The sequence below is a fragment of the Jaculus jaculus genome, chromosome 2 (genome assembly GCF_020740685.1).
Source record: "Jaculus jaculus isolate mJacJac1 chromosome 2, mJacJac1.mat.Y.cur, whole genome shotgun sequence".
Taxonomy (NCBI): domain Eukaryota; kingdom Metazoa; phylum Chordata; class Mammalia; order Rodentia; family Dipodidae; genus Jaculus; species Jaculus jaculus.
The window spans coordinates 95952151-95969425 of NC_059103.1; the positions used below are offsets into that span (position 1 = coordinate 95952151).

The following is a 17275-nucleotide window of genomic DNA, read 5'->3' on the forward strand; positions in this document are numbered from 1 at the left end:
AATATGATTCTTCCATTAATGTTTTATTTTGCATTACTTTTTTCTCTTGCTTTGTGTTTTAGAAAAATTGACCTTTTTGTTTGTTTTTTCGAGACAGGGTCTTTCTTGCTTTAGCCTAGGATGACCTGAAATTTACTATGTGGTCTCAAGCTGCCCTGGAATTCATGGTGATCCTCCTACCTCCGCCTCCTGAGTGCTGGGATTAAAGGCATATGCCACCACACCCAGCAGACTTTTTTTTGGTAGAAGTTTTAGTTTCCTAACAAAATTGATGCATAGGGGTTGGAGAGATGGCTTACCAGTTAAGGCTCTTGCCTACAAAGCCTTAATGACCCACATTTGATTCCCTAGTGCCAATGTAAAGTCAGATGCACAAAGTGGCACATGAATCTGGAGTTTTGCAGCAGTTTGAGGCCCTGACGCACCTCTCTTCTCTCTCTCTTTTTGCTTTCAATAAATAAATAAAAATAAAAATAACCAAAAATGTTTTTAAAAACTCGATGCTTATAGTGGTAGTCATACGCTATGTAGCTGTATAAGATTGGATATTAACTCCCTGCTGGAATGATGTACAGCTTGTAAATGTTTTCTTCATTCTGTAGGTTGTTGCCTCACTGTACAATTTTCTGTGCAGGAACCTTTAGAATTCTTAGGGCCATGATATGTGTTGTGACCAAGCTTTGTTGTAACGTTTAGGGGCTGAACTTGACCAATCACAATGTTTAAATCCTATGACAGATCTCCCTCCCAGGAAGGGTTCTGGTTTATTTTTATTTTATTTTATTTATTAATTAATTTATTTATTTAATTTTTTTTTTATTTTTATTTTTTTTGGTTTTTCGAGGTAGGGTCTTACTCTGGCTCAGGCTGACCTGGGATTCACTATGTAGTCTCAGGGTGGCCTCGAACTCTTGGAGATCCTCCTACCTCTGCCTCCCGAGTGCTGGGATTAAAGGCGTGCGCCACCATGCCCGGCTATTTTTTTATTTTTTGTTTGGGTTTTTTTTTTTTTTTTTTTTTTTTTCTTTTTCAAGGTAGGGTCTCACTCTAGCCCAGGCTGACCTGGAATTCTCTATGGAGTCTCAGGGTGGCCTCTAACTCACGGCGATCCTCCTACCTCTGCCTCCCGAGTGCTGGGATTAAAGGCGTGTGCCACCACGCCCGGCTTATTAATTTATTTTTAATCAGACTTTAAACCCATGTTTAACTTTGTGCATCTGGCTTTACATGGGCACCGGGCAGTTGAGTACCTTTAACTGCTGAGCCATTTCACTCTGTATTCTCAGGCTGGCCTCGAACTCATGGTGATCCTCCTACCTCTGCCTCCCAAGTGCTGGGGTTAAAGGCGTGAATCACCACACCTGGCTCTTGTTTTTGAATTTTTTTTCATCATATTTGAATTCACTTCTTATTTACATTTACCTGTTCTAGGAATTTATTTTTTCCCAGTAGGTAATGGGACATTATGCATAATTATTTCCTGAGTGTAGAATGTTTTTTGAGTTTATCAACTAACATTAGGAAATTTAATGGGAGAACATAGCTGACAAGCCCCCTTTTGTGCTAATTTTTGAACGCTTTAAAATGGTGATTTTCTTCATTAAGATACATTTTGGAGAAGTCTGTGTTGAATCAATCACTTAATTGTACTCTTGTTATAAAGGATATTGTACCTGTGGATGCCTCTTACGAAGTAAAAGAACTATATGTGCCGGAAAATAAACTTCATTTAGCAAAAACAGATGCGGAAACATTACCAGCGTTGAAAATTAATAAAGTAAGTTTGTACATTACTTTTGAAACCAAGTGATGCGACATTGTATATAGTTGTTAGTGTGACAAATGTGTGGCTTACAGCTGTGTTTGGGCCAGGGGGAGGGTGTTCTGGTGTTTATCACAATTTCCAGGGATGGGGAATGAGTTTAATTTGTGGAATAGCAGTCCCACATTACCATGGCTTTGATTTGCTTTTAGTCATCATATTTATTTATTTTGGAATATCAAAGCACAAAGATTATGTGAGATTTTTGAGCTTAACAGCAAGAATGGTTTCTAAAACATTAAGAAAGACTAATCCATAATAATTAAAATGAACATTTTCCTTTAAACATGTTTCTTAATCTCCTGACCAATATTCGATTCTCCCTTTCATATAGTAAGAACAATTAATTCTTTTGTACATCTTAGCTCTAATGATACCCTTAGGTGTCTTTCCCAATAAAAAATTGCTGATTTAAACTGGGCAGGATGGGAATGGAAACTTAATTGAATTTCAAATCCTCAGGAATTTTTTTAAGCTGTACCATCTGTACGTATTTTATTTTACTTTTTGGGCTTTTTGTTTTGTTTTGAGGTAGGGTCTCACTGTAGCCCAGACTGACCTCTGACTCACAGTGATCCTCCTACCTCTACCTCTAGAGTACTGGGATTAAAGGTGTGTGCCACCATACCCAGCCATCTGTGCATGTCTTAAAAATAGAGATTAATGAGTAAGGTTATGGAATAAATGTGGGATTTCTTAGCTTAGCTTTTTTCCCTCCCTACCTTCCTTCCTACTTTTCTTCCATTATGATACAGGATTTTGGGGTTCAGGGATGGCCTGTGAACCCCAGCTTTGGGTTCTTGTCTATGTAGCAGGAATTGAGGTAGTAGACTCTGAGAAAGGTAAATAATGAATTATTGAGTTTATTTAGGGAGAAATTACAAATTAGGATATTTAAAAAGACTCAAGCCAGAAGAGAATTCCCCTCCTTGCGTGGAGAGGGGTGGTGGAGAGAATCTCCCATCATGGAGAGCACTCCAGAGGTAACAAGACTGGAGGAGGCACATATCCACACATGGCAGGCCACACACAACAACCAAAAAGGTCCCCTTCATGTAAAAGCTCGGGGAGAAATAAGTTGTAAAGGCCTTGGTAGATCAGACATCATACATGTAACAGAGTGAGGAAGTACAACGGCTGCTTGAGAGCAGGTAGCCAAGAGTGTCATCACACACGTGGCAGACCCGGAGCTTAGGGAAAATAATACATGTAACAAAGGGAAAAGACATCTGGAAACAAAAATACATGTAAGAAACAAGCAGAAAAATACCCAGCAATAAAAGAGACCTCCCTCCCTTCTCCCAGTTAGGCTGGAAGGGGGAGGGCCCTTGCACACTGGTATTTGAGTAAAAGAACCACAGGTCAGTCTTAACTACCAAAATGGAAGAGAGCTCACATGCCTGGCAGGACCCCTTTTATGACCCTGGTGTGAAGGGAGAGACCTGATTGGCTCACAGACTCAGGGGACTAATCCAGAGGAACAGCCCACCCAGGTGTGCTCTACTGGGGAAGAAGCAGGGAATGCTATTGCTGAGAAGTTGCTTGTAGTCATTTTGGATGCGATTGGATCAAATGCCTGGTTCTAATTTTGTCAGCGTGGCATCTCCATGATGAAAGCTATCTTACTTCTGTTCTTCTCTCCCTCCCTCCCTCATTCATTCCTTTCATTTATGTGTGTGTGTGTGTGTGTAGAGAGAGGGACAGAGAGGATGGGTGTGCCAGGGTCTCCAGCTGCTACAAATGACCTCCAGATGCATGTGCCACTTTGTGCATCTGGCTTTTTGTGGGTTCTGGTCAATCAAACCAATACCACTGAGCCATCTCTCCAGCCCTCCTTTCTCTCTCTCTCTTTTTTTGTTCTTTGGTTTTTCAAGGTAGGGTTTCACTCTAGCCCATGCTGACCTGGAATTCACTATGTAGTCCCAGGCTGGCCTTGAACACAGAGTGTTCCTCCTACCTCTGACTCCCAAGTGCTGGCATTAACGGTGTGTGCCACCACACCTGGCTTTTTTGAGACCAGGTTTTACGCTAGCCCAGGCTGGCCTGGAACTCATGGTGTAGTCCAGGCTGGCCTTGAACTCACAGCAATCCTCCTATGTAAGCAGTATGAGTGCTGAGATTAAAGGCATGAGCTACCACACCGGCTAGTTTTTCTGTTCAGATAGCAACAGTGTAAAAATTCTCAGGAAGAAAGGAGAAAATAAAATATTTTAAAGAAAGGAGAAAGGCTAATGTAAAACCTTCTTGGGCCTGGAGAGATTCCTCAGTCTTGTTCAGGTCCCTCGTGGGATCTCGTGGTTATGTGCTTGGTGGGGAATCCTAGTCAGGCTGGGGAGTGTCAGGGAGAGAGAGTCGTAGAACAGACCAGTTCCAGAAGTGTCCTGTGGTGTAGGAGCTAGAGTTCGTACATGGAGAGAGAGGGAGGAGGAGAGAATGGAGCAAGTGAGGGAGTAAGGGAGGAGAGGAAAGGGGGCGGGGAGAAGAGTAAGAATGAATCTGAATATGAATGCTGCTCTACTGGACTACACAACTCAAAACAGTGTAGCATTTATGTATGTATGTATGTATGTATGTATGTATGTATGTATGTATGTATGTATGTTTTGAGATAGGGTCTCACCATGTCAGGCTGACCTGGAGTTATGGTGATCCTCCTAACCTCTGCCTCCAGAGTGCTGGGATTAAAGGCATGTACCATCATGCCTGGCCAGAATAGCTTTTAAAAAATGTGATTTTTCTTCAGTACAGTGGTTCTTAAATATATTTGTCAAAGCACCTAGAAGACAAATAGCCATTCATTGCACTTCCTCACAGGTTCTATTTCTGAATACACTCACTATGAGGGTCAGGATTCATTGTAAGAATTTTGCATGAACAGACCAGGCAGTTGGCTCCTAACATAGAGCATCTGGAATTGAATTCTAATAGAGGCAAATAATAGCTGCTATCAGAGGGTTAGGAAAAATTAATGAGGAAAACTGGGAAGCAGGGGATTCCTTAGCATTATTTGATGTCTCAATGAACACATTGCCCGGCACACTGTGGGACTAAATAGGAACTACGTTTCATTGCACACCATGTATATGTCCAGTTTAAAAAAGGTCCAGTGTCACTAATGACATAAGCAGTTCACAAGTTCTTTAATGTTCTGATGGGATAGTCTATAAGTCTGAAAGTTCAAGCAATAATTGTCTGTAAAATGAAGATACTCTATCAAAGAGATTTTTTGGCACATAGTTTTATTCATAATAGCTTTTGATTTAGGATTTTTTCAATGTGCGATTTTCTGTCCTTCACTATTAGTGCTTTGAGGAAGCATGCTAGCAATACAGACTGGGACCTCACTGAGTCGGGAACAGAAAGTGAAGCAGTCTACATGTAAAAAAAATTTATTTATGAAACAGAAAGAGAAAGAGAAGGCAAGGGCGAGGGAGAGAGAATGGGCACCTCAAGACCTGCCGCTGCAGGATATTCAGATCCGGGCACTGCAGTCTGCATCCGTCTTCACGTACACACTGGGTATTGAACCCAGGACAGCAGGCTGCACAGGCCGTCACCTTCTCCCCTGAGCGTTTCCCCGTTCTGCAGTCCACACTTTAACACGCTTGCTCTCCAGAGGCTATCTGACATAAATTAGTTTTGAGGACTGGTTTAATTGAAGTTGCCCTTGATAGAAGTACATGGGGACCTTCTGCTATTTCCGTGTGTTACGGGAAAGTCATATTTTCCTAATGCTCTTAGTCTTTGTTAGATTTGTTATCACTGAAATGTTTGTTTCTATTTCAAAATTAAGCCCTACTCAGCTTTTACTGCTGCGCTCCTAAGCATATGAACTGAGACTCCTGACGTGTTGTCTAATTTCCTAGGTAGATATGCAGTGGGTGCAGGTTTTGGCAGAAGGTTGGGCGACCCCACTGAATGGCTTCATGAGAGAGAGGGAGTACTTGCAGTGCCTTCATTTCGATTGTCTTCTGGATGGTAAGAGACATTATGTTCAAATTGCATTGTGTATGGAAGTGACGGACAGCTTCAAATCACTCCTTGCAATAGAGGAGGTATTGTTGGACAATGTTATGTTGGTACTCACTACTTGAAGTGGCCTCTGAGTTATTTTTTTCATTTTTCTTTCTCTGTGGTTCCTCATTGCAGAGAAAGAGGGGATCCTGGCAATGAGGGCGGAACATAGATCATAAAAGCAAATGGGTTCTTTCCCTCTGCCACACAGACCTGCCCACTGAAGACAGCTTCTCCACACAATGCATAGTCACTCCTAATTAAGCCACACAGAAGCCGTGGTGGCACTTTCTAAAGAGGAGTCTTGGAGTCCAAGTTAAGGAATCTTGGAATGGAGAGCTGCCTTTTTTATTATTTCAGTTTTTCTTTTTCTTGAGATAGGTTCTCACTGTGTAACCCAGGATGGATTGGAAGTCACTATATAGCCTAGACTGGCCTCAGAGTTGGGGCAGGTTCACAAATGTGAGCTACCCACCCCATGCCTAGACTCCAGTGCTGGGGTTCTAAGCCAGGGCCTTGCAAATGCTAGGCAAGGCTGTACCTATGTACTTTTCTTTTTCTTTTTTCTTTTTTGGTGTTTCAGGGTAGGGTCTTAGTCTAGCCCAGGCTGTTCTGGAATTCACTGTGTAATCTCAGGTTGGCCTTGAGCTCACAGTGATCCTCCTACCTTGGCCTGCTAAGTTATGGAATTAAATAAAGGTGTGTGCCACCATGCCTGGTGAGGTTGTATGGTTGAACAACTCCTAAGTTCTATCTTGCCATAAGAAAAACCTTCCACAGTAGACAGTAGTATTATATGTAAGCTTTTCCTATATTTTCAGTGCACTTCCCCTGAGGATTACTTGATGCTTCTTAGATATATCTTGAGATCATTTTTTCTTCTGCAGAAGGTGTCCTTTTTAATTCCCTTTGTAAAAGAACATAGAAGATAAATGAATGTAGCAGGATGTAAATAAATATGTTTTTATAATTTTATAATTCTTTTGGTAGTGCTGAGGAATCAAACCCAGGGCCCTCTAACACTGAACTCTTTTTTTTTTTTTTTTCCAAAGTAGTATCTCACTCTATCCCAAGCTAACCTGGAATTTACTGTGTAGTCTCAGGATGGCTCAAATTCACAGCGATCCTCCTATCTCTGCCTCCCAAGTGCTGGGATTAAAGGTGTGTGCCACCACACCCAGCCTTAATACTGAACTATTTCCCTTTTTCTTTTGAGACAAGATCTCACTAAATTGCCCTTGGATATTTTTGTTCTTTCTGTTACAAGGATACCGATGTATACTCAAGGATAATCAGCTTGCCACTTGAAATGTAGCTATTTATGTCATTCTAAAGATTTAAATTCTTCCCGGAAAGGTCTTGAATCACAGCTATTTGGCTTAGTCATATAACAGGGTAAAAGCCTATTTTTGATACTGGTAGTCATAACCATCTGATGTTTTCTTGGTAAACTGTTTATTTTACTTTTTAATCCTCTTTCTCTAATTTTCCACTAAGGACAGTTAGATGAATTGTGATGAAAAGAAGCGTTATGTACAATGCCAGTTCTTTTACTTTTTGCTGATTTTCTTTTCTTCTGTTTTTTACTTCTGAACAAATCTCTTCTCCCCCCTGATTTTTTGTGTGATACTATAGTCCTTTCTTTGTTTCTTGTGTGAAGCATGCCCACTGAAGAGGACTCGGAATAAGGAAGTAAGGAAGATGCACTGGATAACCAAGCTGTGTGCTTGATGTTTTTTGTGCCCTGCAGGAGGTGTCATTAACTTGTCAGTGCCTATAGTTCTGACAGCTACGCGGGAGGACAAAGAGAGGCTGGACGGCTGCACGGCATTTGCTCTGGTGTATGAGGGCCGCCGTGTGGCTATTCTCCGCAACCCAGAGTTCTTTGAGCACAGGAAAGAGGAGCGCTGTGCCAGACAGTGGGGGACAACATGCAAGAACCACCCCTACATTAAGGTCTTGAACACACCTTGCTGCATTCTGTCTTGATTTACTCATAGTATTAGTGCTGAAATGTGGCCATTATATGAGAATTAATTATTCCATTAGATGTGAACAGTTTTGCACAATTCTAAGTAGATCTTAATGTCATGAACAGATGGTCTTGTCATTTTGGTCCATGCATATATTTATTCAACAACTCTGTAGTTGAATGCATTTGGTACTAGAGAGGCTAAAGAACTTTCAGAAAGTTGTAATTTTTCAAAATACTTTTGAGACATCTATCGAATTTACATATGAAAGGCAACCAAAGCCAAGGTGAATAATTATCTTTTTCAGTAACACAAGCATTGCTCTTATTGCTCTTGGATGTTAACATAATGATTTGTAACCTCCTATCACCCCACCCTCTGTGTTGTCCAATCTAAACCTTTTGAGCCATTACTGATTGCTGACAAATTCAAGTTCATGCAAGTCTGCAATTTCACTGACTATACAGCTACACTGCTTCAGATTTCACTCAGCTTCTCTCGCCTTTCCTGAATAGGGATGGAAAGAGCCTTGTGCACACTAAAACCACGCCCTTCCACTTGTTCATGCTAAAACCATGCCCGTTATCTTGTATACTCTAAAACCACGCTCCTGCACTTGACTTGTATGCTTTGGGTGGTACCCACAATGCACCTCACTTCTTTTACATGTCAGCAACTGACAAATTTCTTCAATGCTAATATTCCACAAAGAACACGTTAAGTAAATAATACATGAACCCTTTGGGGGAGACTAATTATATTTCATTGCTTTCCTACCAGAAACACAATGTTAGAGGACAAAAGCAATTAAGCCACCCTTATTTTTGCTCATTGCAGCCTAATCTCACATCCTCTTTGTGAGGATATAACTAATGTCTTCTACCACTAAACCCAAGAGTCTGAGCCCTTGTCCATTGTGAAAGGAATGTTCTTTCTTATTCTGATTTGATTTGTGTTAAAGCAAATCACTTTCTGTTGCTTTACATTAGATGGTTATGGAACAAGGAGATTGGCTGATTGGTGGAGATCTTCAAGTCCTGGACCGGATTTACTGGAATGATGGTCTTGATCAGTATCGCTTTACTCCTACTGAGCTCAAGCAGAAGTTTAAAGATATGAATGCTGGTAAGATGTGGACCTCTATTTCAAGTGAGACTCTTGGACACAGAGTTCCAGAGGTTTTCTATTTTTAAATACTAATTAAAATGTAAAACAGGACAATAAGTAAGTAAAGGTGTATGGGACAATAGACTATCTAAGGACAATCCATCCCAGCCTGTGTAGTCTCATTTAGCATCTAGTATGGAAGATGGATGCTAGTTACAAATTGTTGGTCATATAACTCACATGTAAGAGCTGACTAGACCTATGGAGCAGAATTCATTTGGACTGTCCACTTATGCCAGGGTGTTTTATGCAGGGTGTCAGATGTGAGAGGAATAAGAGCATCTGTTGTGGAATAGCATAACCTCATCTTGTTCACTCCACTTACACAGTGTTGGTTGAGTGTTGTTATATCCATGGGCTAAGTGCTGAGGAGTCATAGTGAACACGAAAGAGGGCTCTATGGGGGGGACATGGGATATGTGTGTGTGTGTGTGTATGTATATATATATGTGTGTGTATATTATATTATATTGTATACTATGTACTGACCGAAAAAAAAGTTGTTCAAGACTAGATCTCTAAGGGGCTAGGGGCTTGAGAGATGGTTTAGCCGTTATAGCACTTTTCCTGTGAAGCCTTAGGACCCAGGTTCGATTCCCCAGGACCCACATAAGCCAGATGCACAAGGTAGTGCATGTGTCTGGAGTTTCTTTGCAGTGGTTAGAGGCCCTGGCTCACCCATTCTCTCTTTCTCTCTCTAATAAATAAAATACATACGTGCATACATATATATATACATATGTATATGTATTTAAAAGAGTAGGTCTGTAAAACTTACAAATTGCCAGATGCTGCTCTCTGGGATCCTGTCGTGTGCTTAGCACTTGTTTCAGGTGTTTATCTGGATGGGCCTCTGCATAGGTGTGGGTGGATGATGTACTTACGTGGTGCTCCATGCTCTCCTCCCACACCTGCAAATTGGAGCAAGCACCGTTATCCCCTGGGCCCTCTCCCCAGCCCATCCTGCAGCTCTCGATGCCATGTAGGAGTTGAAGAGTCTTAAGCATCCTGCCATCGTGCTGCTGCCCCACTCCCCCCACCGAGATGGCAGGTCCTGTGCCTGCCTGTGGAGGTGACCTAGGTTGCCACTTTGGGAGAGCTGGCCACTCACTGAGTTATATTTTGGACCCAGAAGCTCCTGTCTCAGGTAATGACAGAGCACTGGGGACAGCCTCCTCTCCGCAGGTGCTGCTGGCTTCTTGTCACTCAGAGTCCAGAGTCCAAACGTAGAGTCCTACCTCCCCACCTGGAAGTTTGCACTTGTCCGGAATTTTCTCTAGAGCTCATGGGCAACTGTGGAGAACACTTACAAGGCCTACACCATAAGGCTTTATTTCACTTTATTTATTCTTTTGTTGTTGTTGTTTTTGTTTTGTGTTTTGAGATAGGGACTTGCTCTAGCCCAGGCTGACCGGAAATTCACTGTGTAGTCTCAGGGTGGCCTCCAGCTCATAGAGATCTTCCTCTTTCTCCCTCCCCAAGGGGTTAAAGGCGTGTGCCGTGGTGCCCAGTGGGCTTTATTTTAAAAAGTGAAATGACATCAGGTATATAAGGCATCTGGAACTTAGGGAAAGATTAATTTATTCTAATTTATGTATGTGAGCCTAAGCTACTCTCTGTCTGTATTTAAGAGAAGGCAGAGGGGAATATCTGTTTATTCCCGAGTCCTGTCATTAGCTAGAATCTGAAGTCATGAACCTAAGGTTGGCTAGATCTCAAGGCCTCCTGTGGCCACACAGTTCAGAGCTCCGTAATTCCCAACTAGCCTGCCTTATTTGTGCTTCCTGCTTGACTCCTTCAGGTGGTAGGGAGGGACCCCCTCCTTGCCTTCTGAACTTCACTCCACTCCTCTCCTCTGAATCTGAAGCAAATATTTATCTTAACGTTCATGGACTTACGAGTACTGCACATGACGGTTGCTTAGGTACACCTTCATTTTTGCCTTCACACATATTTGAGGCCCAGCTAATGAATGAAAACTGATTGATACATGGTAGTAATGGCACACACGTCTCTTGTGAATGTATGACTTAGGATCCATGTTAGTCAGATCTGTCAATCCACCTGTAAGTGAGGGGGCTTCCAGGAAATAATTTTCCTTTTGCCAAGAAACTGGATTTGGACAAATAGATTAATAAATAATAAATGCAAGAAGGAAGCGCAAGAAAGAAAGATAAATCCTCTTCCGTTATTGGGAATTCTTATAGCCATGTTGTGCCCATGAGAATCCCAAATATTATGCTCCCCCATGTTAAAAGTTCTGCTTGACTTTCTGATTTGAACCTGGACTCATCCATCTCCAGACCTCTTTTTCAGAGAACATACACAGTTAAATTATTTAAGGCACTTGTAGTTGGGTCTTCTTTCACTTAAAGTCAGCAGCAAAAGATAGTCCATTACATGTAGAATTCTGGTATATTTTGTCTTTTTGAATAGAAACACATTTAATGGCAGGCTTGCTGGGACCACCTTAGTTTATTGTTGCCAAACTCTGAATTCATATCCGGAATTGATGTAAATTAATTAATTGTTGGCACTGTAGAGAGGTCTTATCATGGAATTATTATTTTTAATTAGGGCCTTTCCTATCACATCTGTTTTGCACTCTTCTTTGTGAGCCAAGCATTTTAAGTCATTTGGGGGATTTCTTGCATAACGAGTGATTGCAACTTTGTTTAAAGTAGCTGAGAGCTGGTTATTAGCCTTACATCAAACATCAAAGATTTGCATGGTGTTTTGTTTACTTTCCCATTTGAGATGAAGGCAAATAAGCAACAGACCAAGGACTCACTCCTTATTCATTCTCTGGGAAGCCAGCAACAGCCGTCCACTGGTGTGCTCAAGGGAGAGATAGGAGTAAAGGGAGAGGTGGGAGTATTGGCTAATTTTTTTTTGTGAGGTAGGGTCTCATTCTAGTCCAGGCTGACCTGGATTAACTATGTAGACTCAGGGTGGCCTCGAACTCATGGTGATCCTCCTATGTCTGCCTCCCAAGTGCTGGGATTAAAGGCGTGTGCCACCATGCTTGGCTTGTTTTGTGTTCTTTTTTTTTTTTTTCTTGTGGCTAATTTATTTTGCCTGGAGTTTCTGTTGGTACCTCTTCCTGCTTCCCTTCCCCTTGCTGTAGAGGTGTTTTAGTCACTCAGTTCAGGCTGTTGTCCCATGTACAATGGGTGCAGTGTTTGGCTGGTGGGGTCCAACTGTTCTGGAGCTGGGAGATTGAGAGGTCTCTCATCCACACGTGGCTGATTGCAGGGTGATACTTCCAGATGGCAGTGAAGCCCGAACTGACCCATGTCCTTGGAAGGATGGTATTTCCCTTGGCCAAGCGAGAGCCCGTTACCATTAGCTCCACACAGTGTTGGTGTCCTGCTGATTTTAAGAGGAAACATTTACATAATCTCTTTTTTAGACTAGCACATGGTAGGGAGCACTGCATCAGCCTGTGAAGGCTTTTCTTAGGCTGTTGCGTTACTGCGCTTTGCTGGGATGGTCAGGGACTGTAGAAGAGAAAGTCAGGCAATGCAGAAGGTTGCCGAGCCGAAGCAGAGTGGTCTGTGAAGTCACGGAGCATTCTTGATTGGAAAAAGCCGTGGCATAGAGCTGTTGTGGCCAGAGACCAGAGGAAAGCCAGCAGCAGGGAGACGGCACTGCAGACAGGCTCTGAACTTGTTTAAGCATGTGAGCATTTAAAGGAGGATGGTCAGGAGATTTGGGACACTGGTGCTACCAGCCCTGAAGTGGGAGAGTGGGAAGTCGAATTTCTTTCCCTTCTTTAGCATATGGGTTGCTGACGTGAGCACATCTTTTCCTGTTTTATTCATTTATAAGCACACAGAGAGAATGTAAATATGAATAAATGAGAGAGCCGGGCACAGTGGTGCACGCTTTTAATACCAGCACTCGGCAGGAGGCAGAGGTAGAAGGATCACTGTGAGTTTGAGGCCAGCCTGAGACTACATAGTGATTTCTAGGTCAGCCTGGGCTAGATCGAGACCCTACCTTGAGAAACAAAAACAAAAATAAATGAATATGAGTAAATGAACCTAAGAATGGTGCCAGTCCCCTAGTCACTGTAGATGGACTCCAGATGCATGCACCACTTTGCACATCTGGCTTTACATGAGCACTGGGGAACTGAACCCAGGCTACCAAGGCCTGACAGCAAGCACCAACTGCTGAGCCATCTCTTCAGCCCTTCATTTCCTTTTTTATTCTTCTTTTCTCCCCTCCCTTCTCCTCCTTTTATTTATTCATTCTTTCTTTCTTTCTTTCTTTCTTTCTTTCTTTCTTTCTTTCTTTTTTTCTTTTTTTTTTTTTTGGTAACTCTGTAGCCCAGGCTGGCCTTGAAATTTGGTAGTCTTTCTGCTTCAGTTTAAGCCTGGCCTTGTAGGTGTGTATCCTCACACCGGGCAGAAAGCCATGTTCTGAAGCCAGATAGGAGCTGCTGCTGTGAACATGGCCCTGAGGTGGTGCTGGTAGGCAGGGCTCGCCTGGCTGTTTCTTCTTGCATCTTCAGGCCTGCTGCTGCCTTCCATCATTGGCCTAGAAGATCAGCACCCCTCCTACATAAGTCCTAGAGGGACCCTGTCTGCCCTGGCTAGACAGTAGGCACGAACATGAAGGGTGATGAGCAGCACAGAGCAGTTGATGAGGGCCTCGTACCTTTCTTCTTTAAGTTGAAGGCCTTTCTGTTCTTGGGAAGGAGGAACACCTTGTTGCTGTCGTATTTTTGGATATGAGAACACCAGCTGGAGAAACATTCTAATTCATATCTTCATATTTACCAAGGTGCCTGATTACTGTCTTATTCACCCCTCCCAATTTTCCCCTTTGCACCAGTGTAAGTGAAAGAAAGACGAATAGTTTACAGAAACCCTGAGGGAAGATCAGACTCCTCCTCACTTCTCGATCCTTTAAAGACTCTCAAAGCACCTCCTCCCCTGGTATCTCTGAGGCACCCGGAGGACTGATGCCAGTGCTGTCCCGTGCCACTGTCATGCCGATGCATGGCAGATAGGAAATGCCCAGCCTTAGAGCTGTGCGGTGGCTACAGCAGACTGCGTAACTTGGGAGCGACTGGGGAGGAGCATGACTGTTGTGTGAAGGAAATTTACAAAAAGTAGGAGGAATGGGTTGGTAGATAGGCTTCGGGGGTTATTGGTTGGGGTGCTTCCAGGGGCTCCGGCTGGAGTGGGGTGGGGTGAAAGGGTAGCTGACACTTGTGAGCATGTTCCTACTCATCACTGCGTTCACTAGCTCACTCACTGAGCTGCAGGTATCCTTGGCTGTTTAGAGCCTGGTCCATGTGCCTCGCTGAGTAGGTTATGACAGTCCTTGTTGGCTGTGGATGGACGAGGCAGCGTGTGTCCTACACATACCCAGAGACTCACCTCCACCATCAGGAAGTGCTGACAGTTGTGCTTTCCCAGGGAGGACCTTTTCACTTTCTTCTTCCACTTGCTGAAAGGAGGGCACAGACTTCACGTGTAACTGTGGTCTGATGGGGAAGAGCATCCAGTGTAAGGAGAGAGAGACTTCCCATGGACATGCACACATGGATGGATGGGGTTGGGGACTAGGGAAGGAGCACAACATCGAGAGGTTTTTCTGAAAAGTATAAGCTGATGAGTTGACAGGTCAGAGTATAGAGATGGGGCCAAGTGACATCATCTGTCTGCGTGGCAAGTGAGTGCAGCTGATTGGAGTGCAGTAGCATTTTCTGGGGACCAGCAGTGAGCCCTAATGCTTCAAGAGGACTGAGAGATGTGCGGCCAAAATAACCATGTGGAAATGAGGCTTCACGTATTTGATGATGGTCATGTATGTTTGTGCACAAGGAAGAGGAGATTTGGCAAACAACAAACAACAAGAGAAAATGAAACCTAAGCAGTTATTCAAATAGTTCATTTATGAGTGATTTTCTAAGTTCCTTTAAGTGGTTTATTCATTTTGCTTTAAAGAACACAGTAAAGAGACGTGTACTATATAAAAAGTCCATGTTGTGTTTAGCAGGCCTTGAGACCAGGAAGACAGTGGGTAGATATTCATGTAAACAGAGCAGAAAAGTATTGTTGGGACTTTGAAGGTGCTTCATGCTCACCCTGTGACCAAGTAGGAAGGAACTGGGTGGCTGAGCGTGTCCAGCCCAGCAGAGTCACGTGAGGGAGGGAGTCCAGCCCGGCAGTGTCATGTGAGGGAGCGAGTTTGGCCCAGCAGCCCATGTGGAGGGATATTCATTTTACACCCTTATCTTTTGCAAGCACCTCTCATCATGCTCTCCTGGAATTGAAAGACCTATGTTCCTTCTAAGATATATGCATTTTTTTCGAGCCGGGCGTGGTGGCGCACGCCTTTCATCCCAGCACTCGGGAGGCAGAGGTAGGAGGATCGCCGTGAGTTCAAGGCCACCCTGAGACTACGGAGTTATTTCCAGGTCAGCCTGGACCAGAGTGAGACTCTACCTCAAAAGCCACAAAAAAAAAACAAAAAAAAAAGATATATGCATTTTTTTGTTAATGAATATTTGTTCCTCTCTGCCTAAACTGCAAGCTTCTGGGGCAAGAAAGTTTCATTATTACTTGAGCTTGTCTGGACTCGAGTTTCCTTTGTTTAGTTCTTTCCTGCCCATCTGCTTTGCAGGCTGGATAGGGAGGAAAAGCAGTTAGTGGAAACTTGGATAGTGAGAAGACAAGAGACTGAAACCGTGCTTGGAAAGGAGAACTGGGGGGCTTGGGGGAGGCGATCGGGGTGCACTTAACTTGGTGTGTGGTGAGCACTAGGGGAGGGAAGGGGACTTGATGTAGGCTAGGGTGGTGTACTCAGGCCAGGTAGGAGGACTGAAGATGGGCATGATAGAGGCATTAGGAGGTAAGTCTGAGGTGCTCTTGTAGAACAAGACTCAAGTGCACAGATGGTCTGAGCTTATACGCAAGTTTTGCTCAGAAAACAGATTTACATGTTACTAACCTTGAGCTTGCTCCGTGCCTTTAGGTACCTGGGAGCAGGATACAGAAAGATGTTGGGGGGAGGGTAGCACTTGTCCTTCCTGTTATCAGGCTGTGACTTCATTCACACTGCTCTCTACCTTGTTCTTTGAGGCAGGGTTTCTTGCTGAACCTAGAGCCCACCAGTTTGCCTAGACCAGCCAGCTAGCAAGCCTTGGCGATTCCGTCTCCACTTCCCCAGCACTGGGATTACAGGCACATTCCACTGTACCTGGAACCTTCACGTAGGTGCTGAGGATTTGAACTGAGGGCCCAAGGCTTGAAAGACAAGCACTTTACCCCTTGAGCCATCTCCCAAGCCCTGGTTGTTTTAAAGACTGAATGTGTTAGCCTGGTATGATGGCAGAGGTAGGAGGATTGTTGTGAGTTCAAAGCCACCCTGAGACTGCAGTCAATTCCAGGCCAGCCTGAGCTAGAGTGGGAGCCTACCTCGGAAAACCAAAGTGGGGGGGGGGGAGCATGAATGTTAAGGAACTTCAATTTATTAAGAGTGTGTACAATGTGCATATCATCAGGCTAAGCACTAAGCACTAAATATTATCTTCCCTAATCATAACTTTGGCAGCATCCCAATTTCAGAAATGTAGAAGATAAAATTCAGTCTTTAAAGTCTATGGCCCATAGCTAGAGACCAGTGAACTTCAGGTCTGTGGCCACTTTTAGAGCACTCTTGCTAGTGACAGCTTCCTTGCACCTTTTCTCTCTTTCTCTCTTTCTGAGATAGGGTCTTGCTGTAGCCCAGGCTGACCCAGAATTCACTATGTTGTTCCCTACCTTGGTCTCCTGAGTGCTGGCATTAAAAGTGAGTACCACCACACCTGACAGCTCACCTTCTTTTTAAACCTTGTTATGTTGGAGAATGAAACACATATATAGAGTTAAAGGCGTAATGCATCCCTGTCCGATCCCGCTTCAGAGTGACTCCTGGCCAGCCTTGTTTCACTGCTGGCTGTTCTATATTATTCTGAAGCACACCTCAAAGTGCATGCCATCTCTTTAACTATTTTACTGTGGGACGAGGTATGGTTCAGCAGGTAAAGAAGTTTGCTTGCTTGCAAAGCCTGCCAGCCCAGGTTCAAATCCCCGGGACCTACATAAGCCAGATGCACAAGGTAGCACATGCATCTGGAGTTTGTTTGCAGTGGCTGGAGGCCCTGGAGCATCCATTCTCTCTCAATTAAATAAACCAATATTTTAAAATAGCATGTACCTATTAAAGGCAAGGACTTTATAAAAGCACAGCCATAATGCCATTATTTCACCTAAATAATAATAATGTTCTTAAAATGCTA

The 17275-nt window shown here is 43.4% G+C and overlaps 1 protein-coding gene across 3 annotated transcripts in view; it reads left to right on the forward strand.

Annotated features, from left to right (window-relative positions):
* The window catches only part of Papss1 (3'-phosphoadenosine 5'-phosphosulfate synthase 1), a 116067-nt gene that overhangs the window by 61334 nt on the left and 37458 nt on the right, over nucleotides 1-17275 (forward strand). For all 3 annotated transcript variants that reach the window (XM_004671433.2, XM_045143272.1, XM_045143273.1), the window contains 4 exons: nucleotides 1664-1777; nucleotides 5689-5800; nucleotides 7587-7792; nucleotides 8799-8934. In XM_004671433.2, the coding sequence (XP_004671490.1) occupies nucleotides 1664-1777; nucleotides 5689-5800; nucleotides 7587-7792; nucleotides 8799-8934 (568 nt within the window). The remainder of the gene's footprint in view (nucleotides 1-1663; nucleotides 1778-5688; nucleotides 5801-7586; nucleotides 7793-8798; nucleotides 8935-17275) is intronic.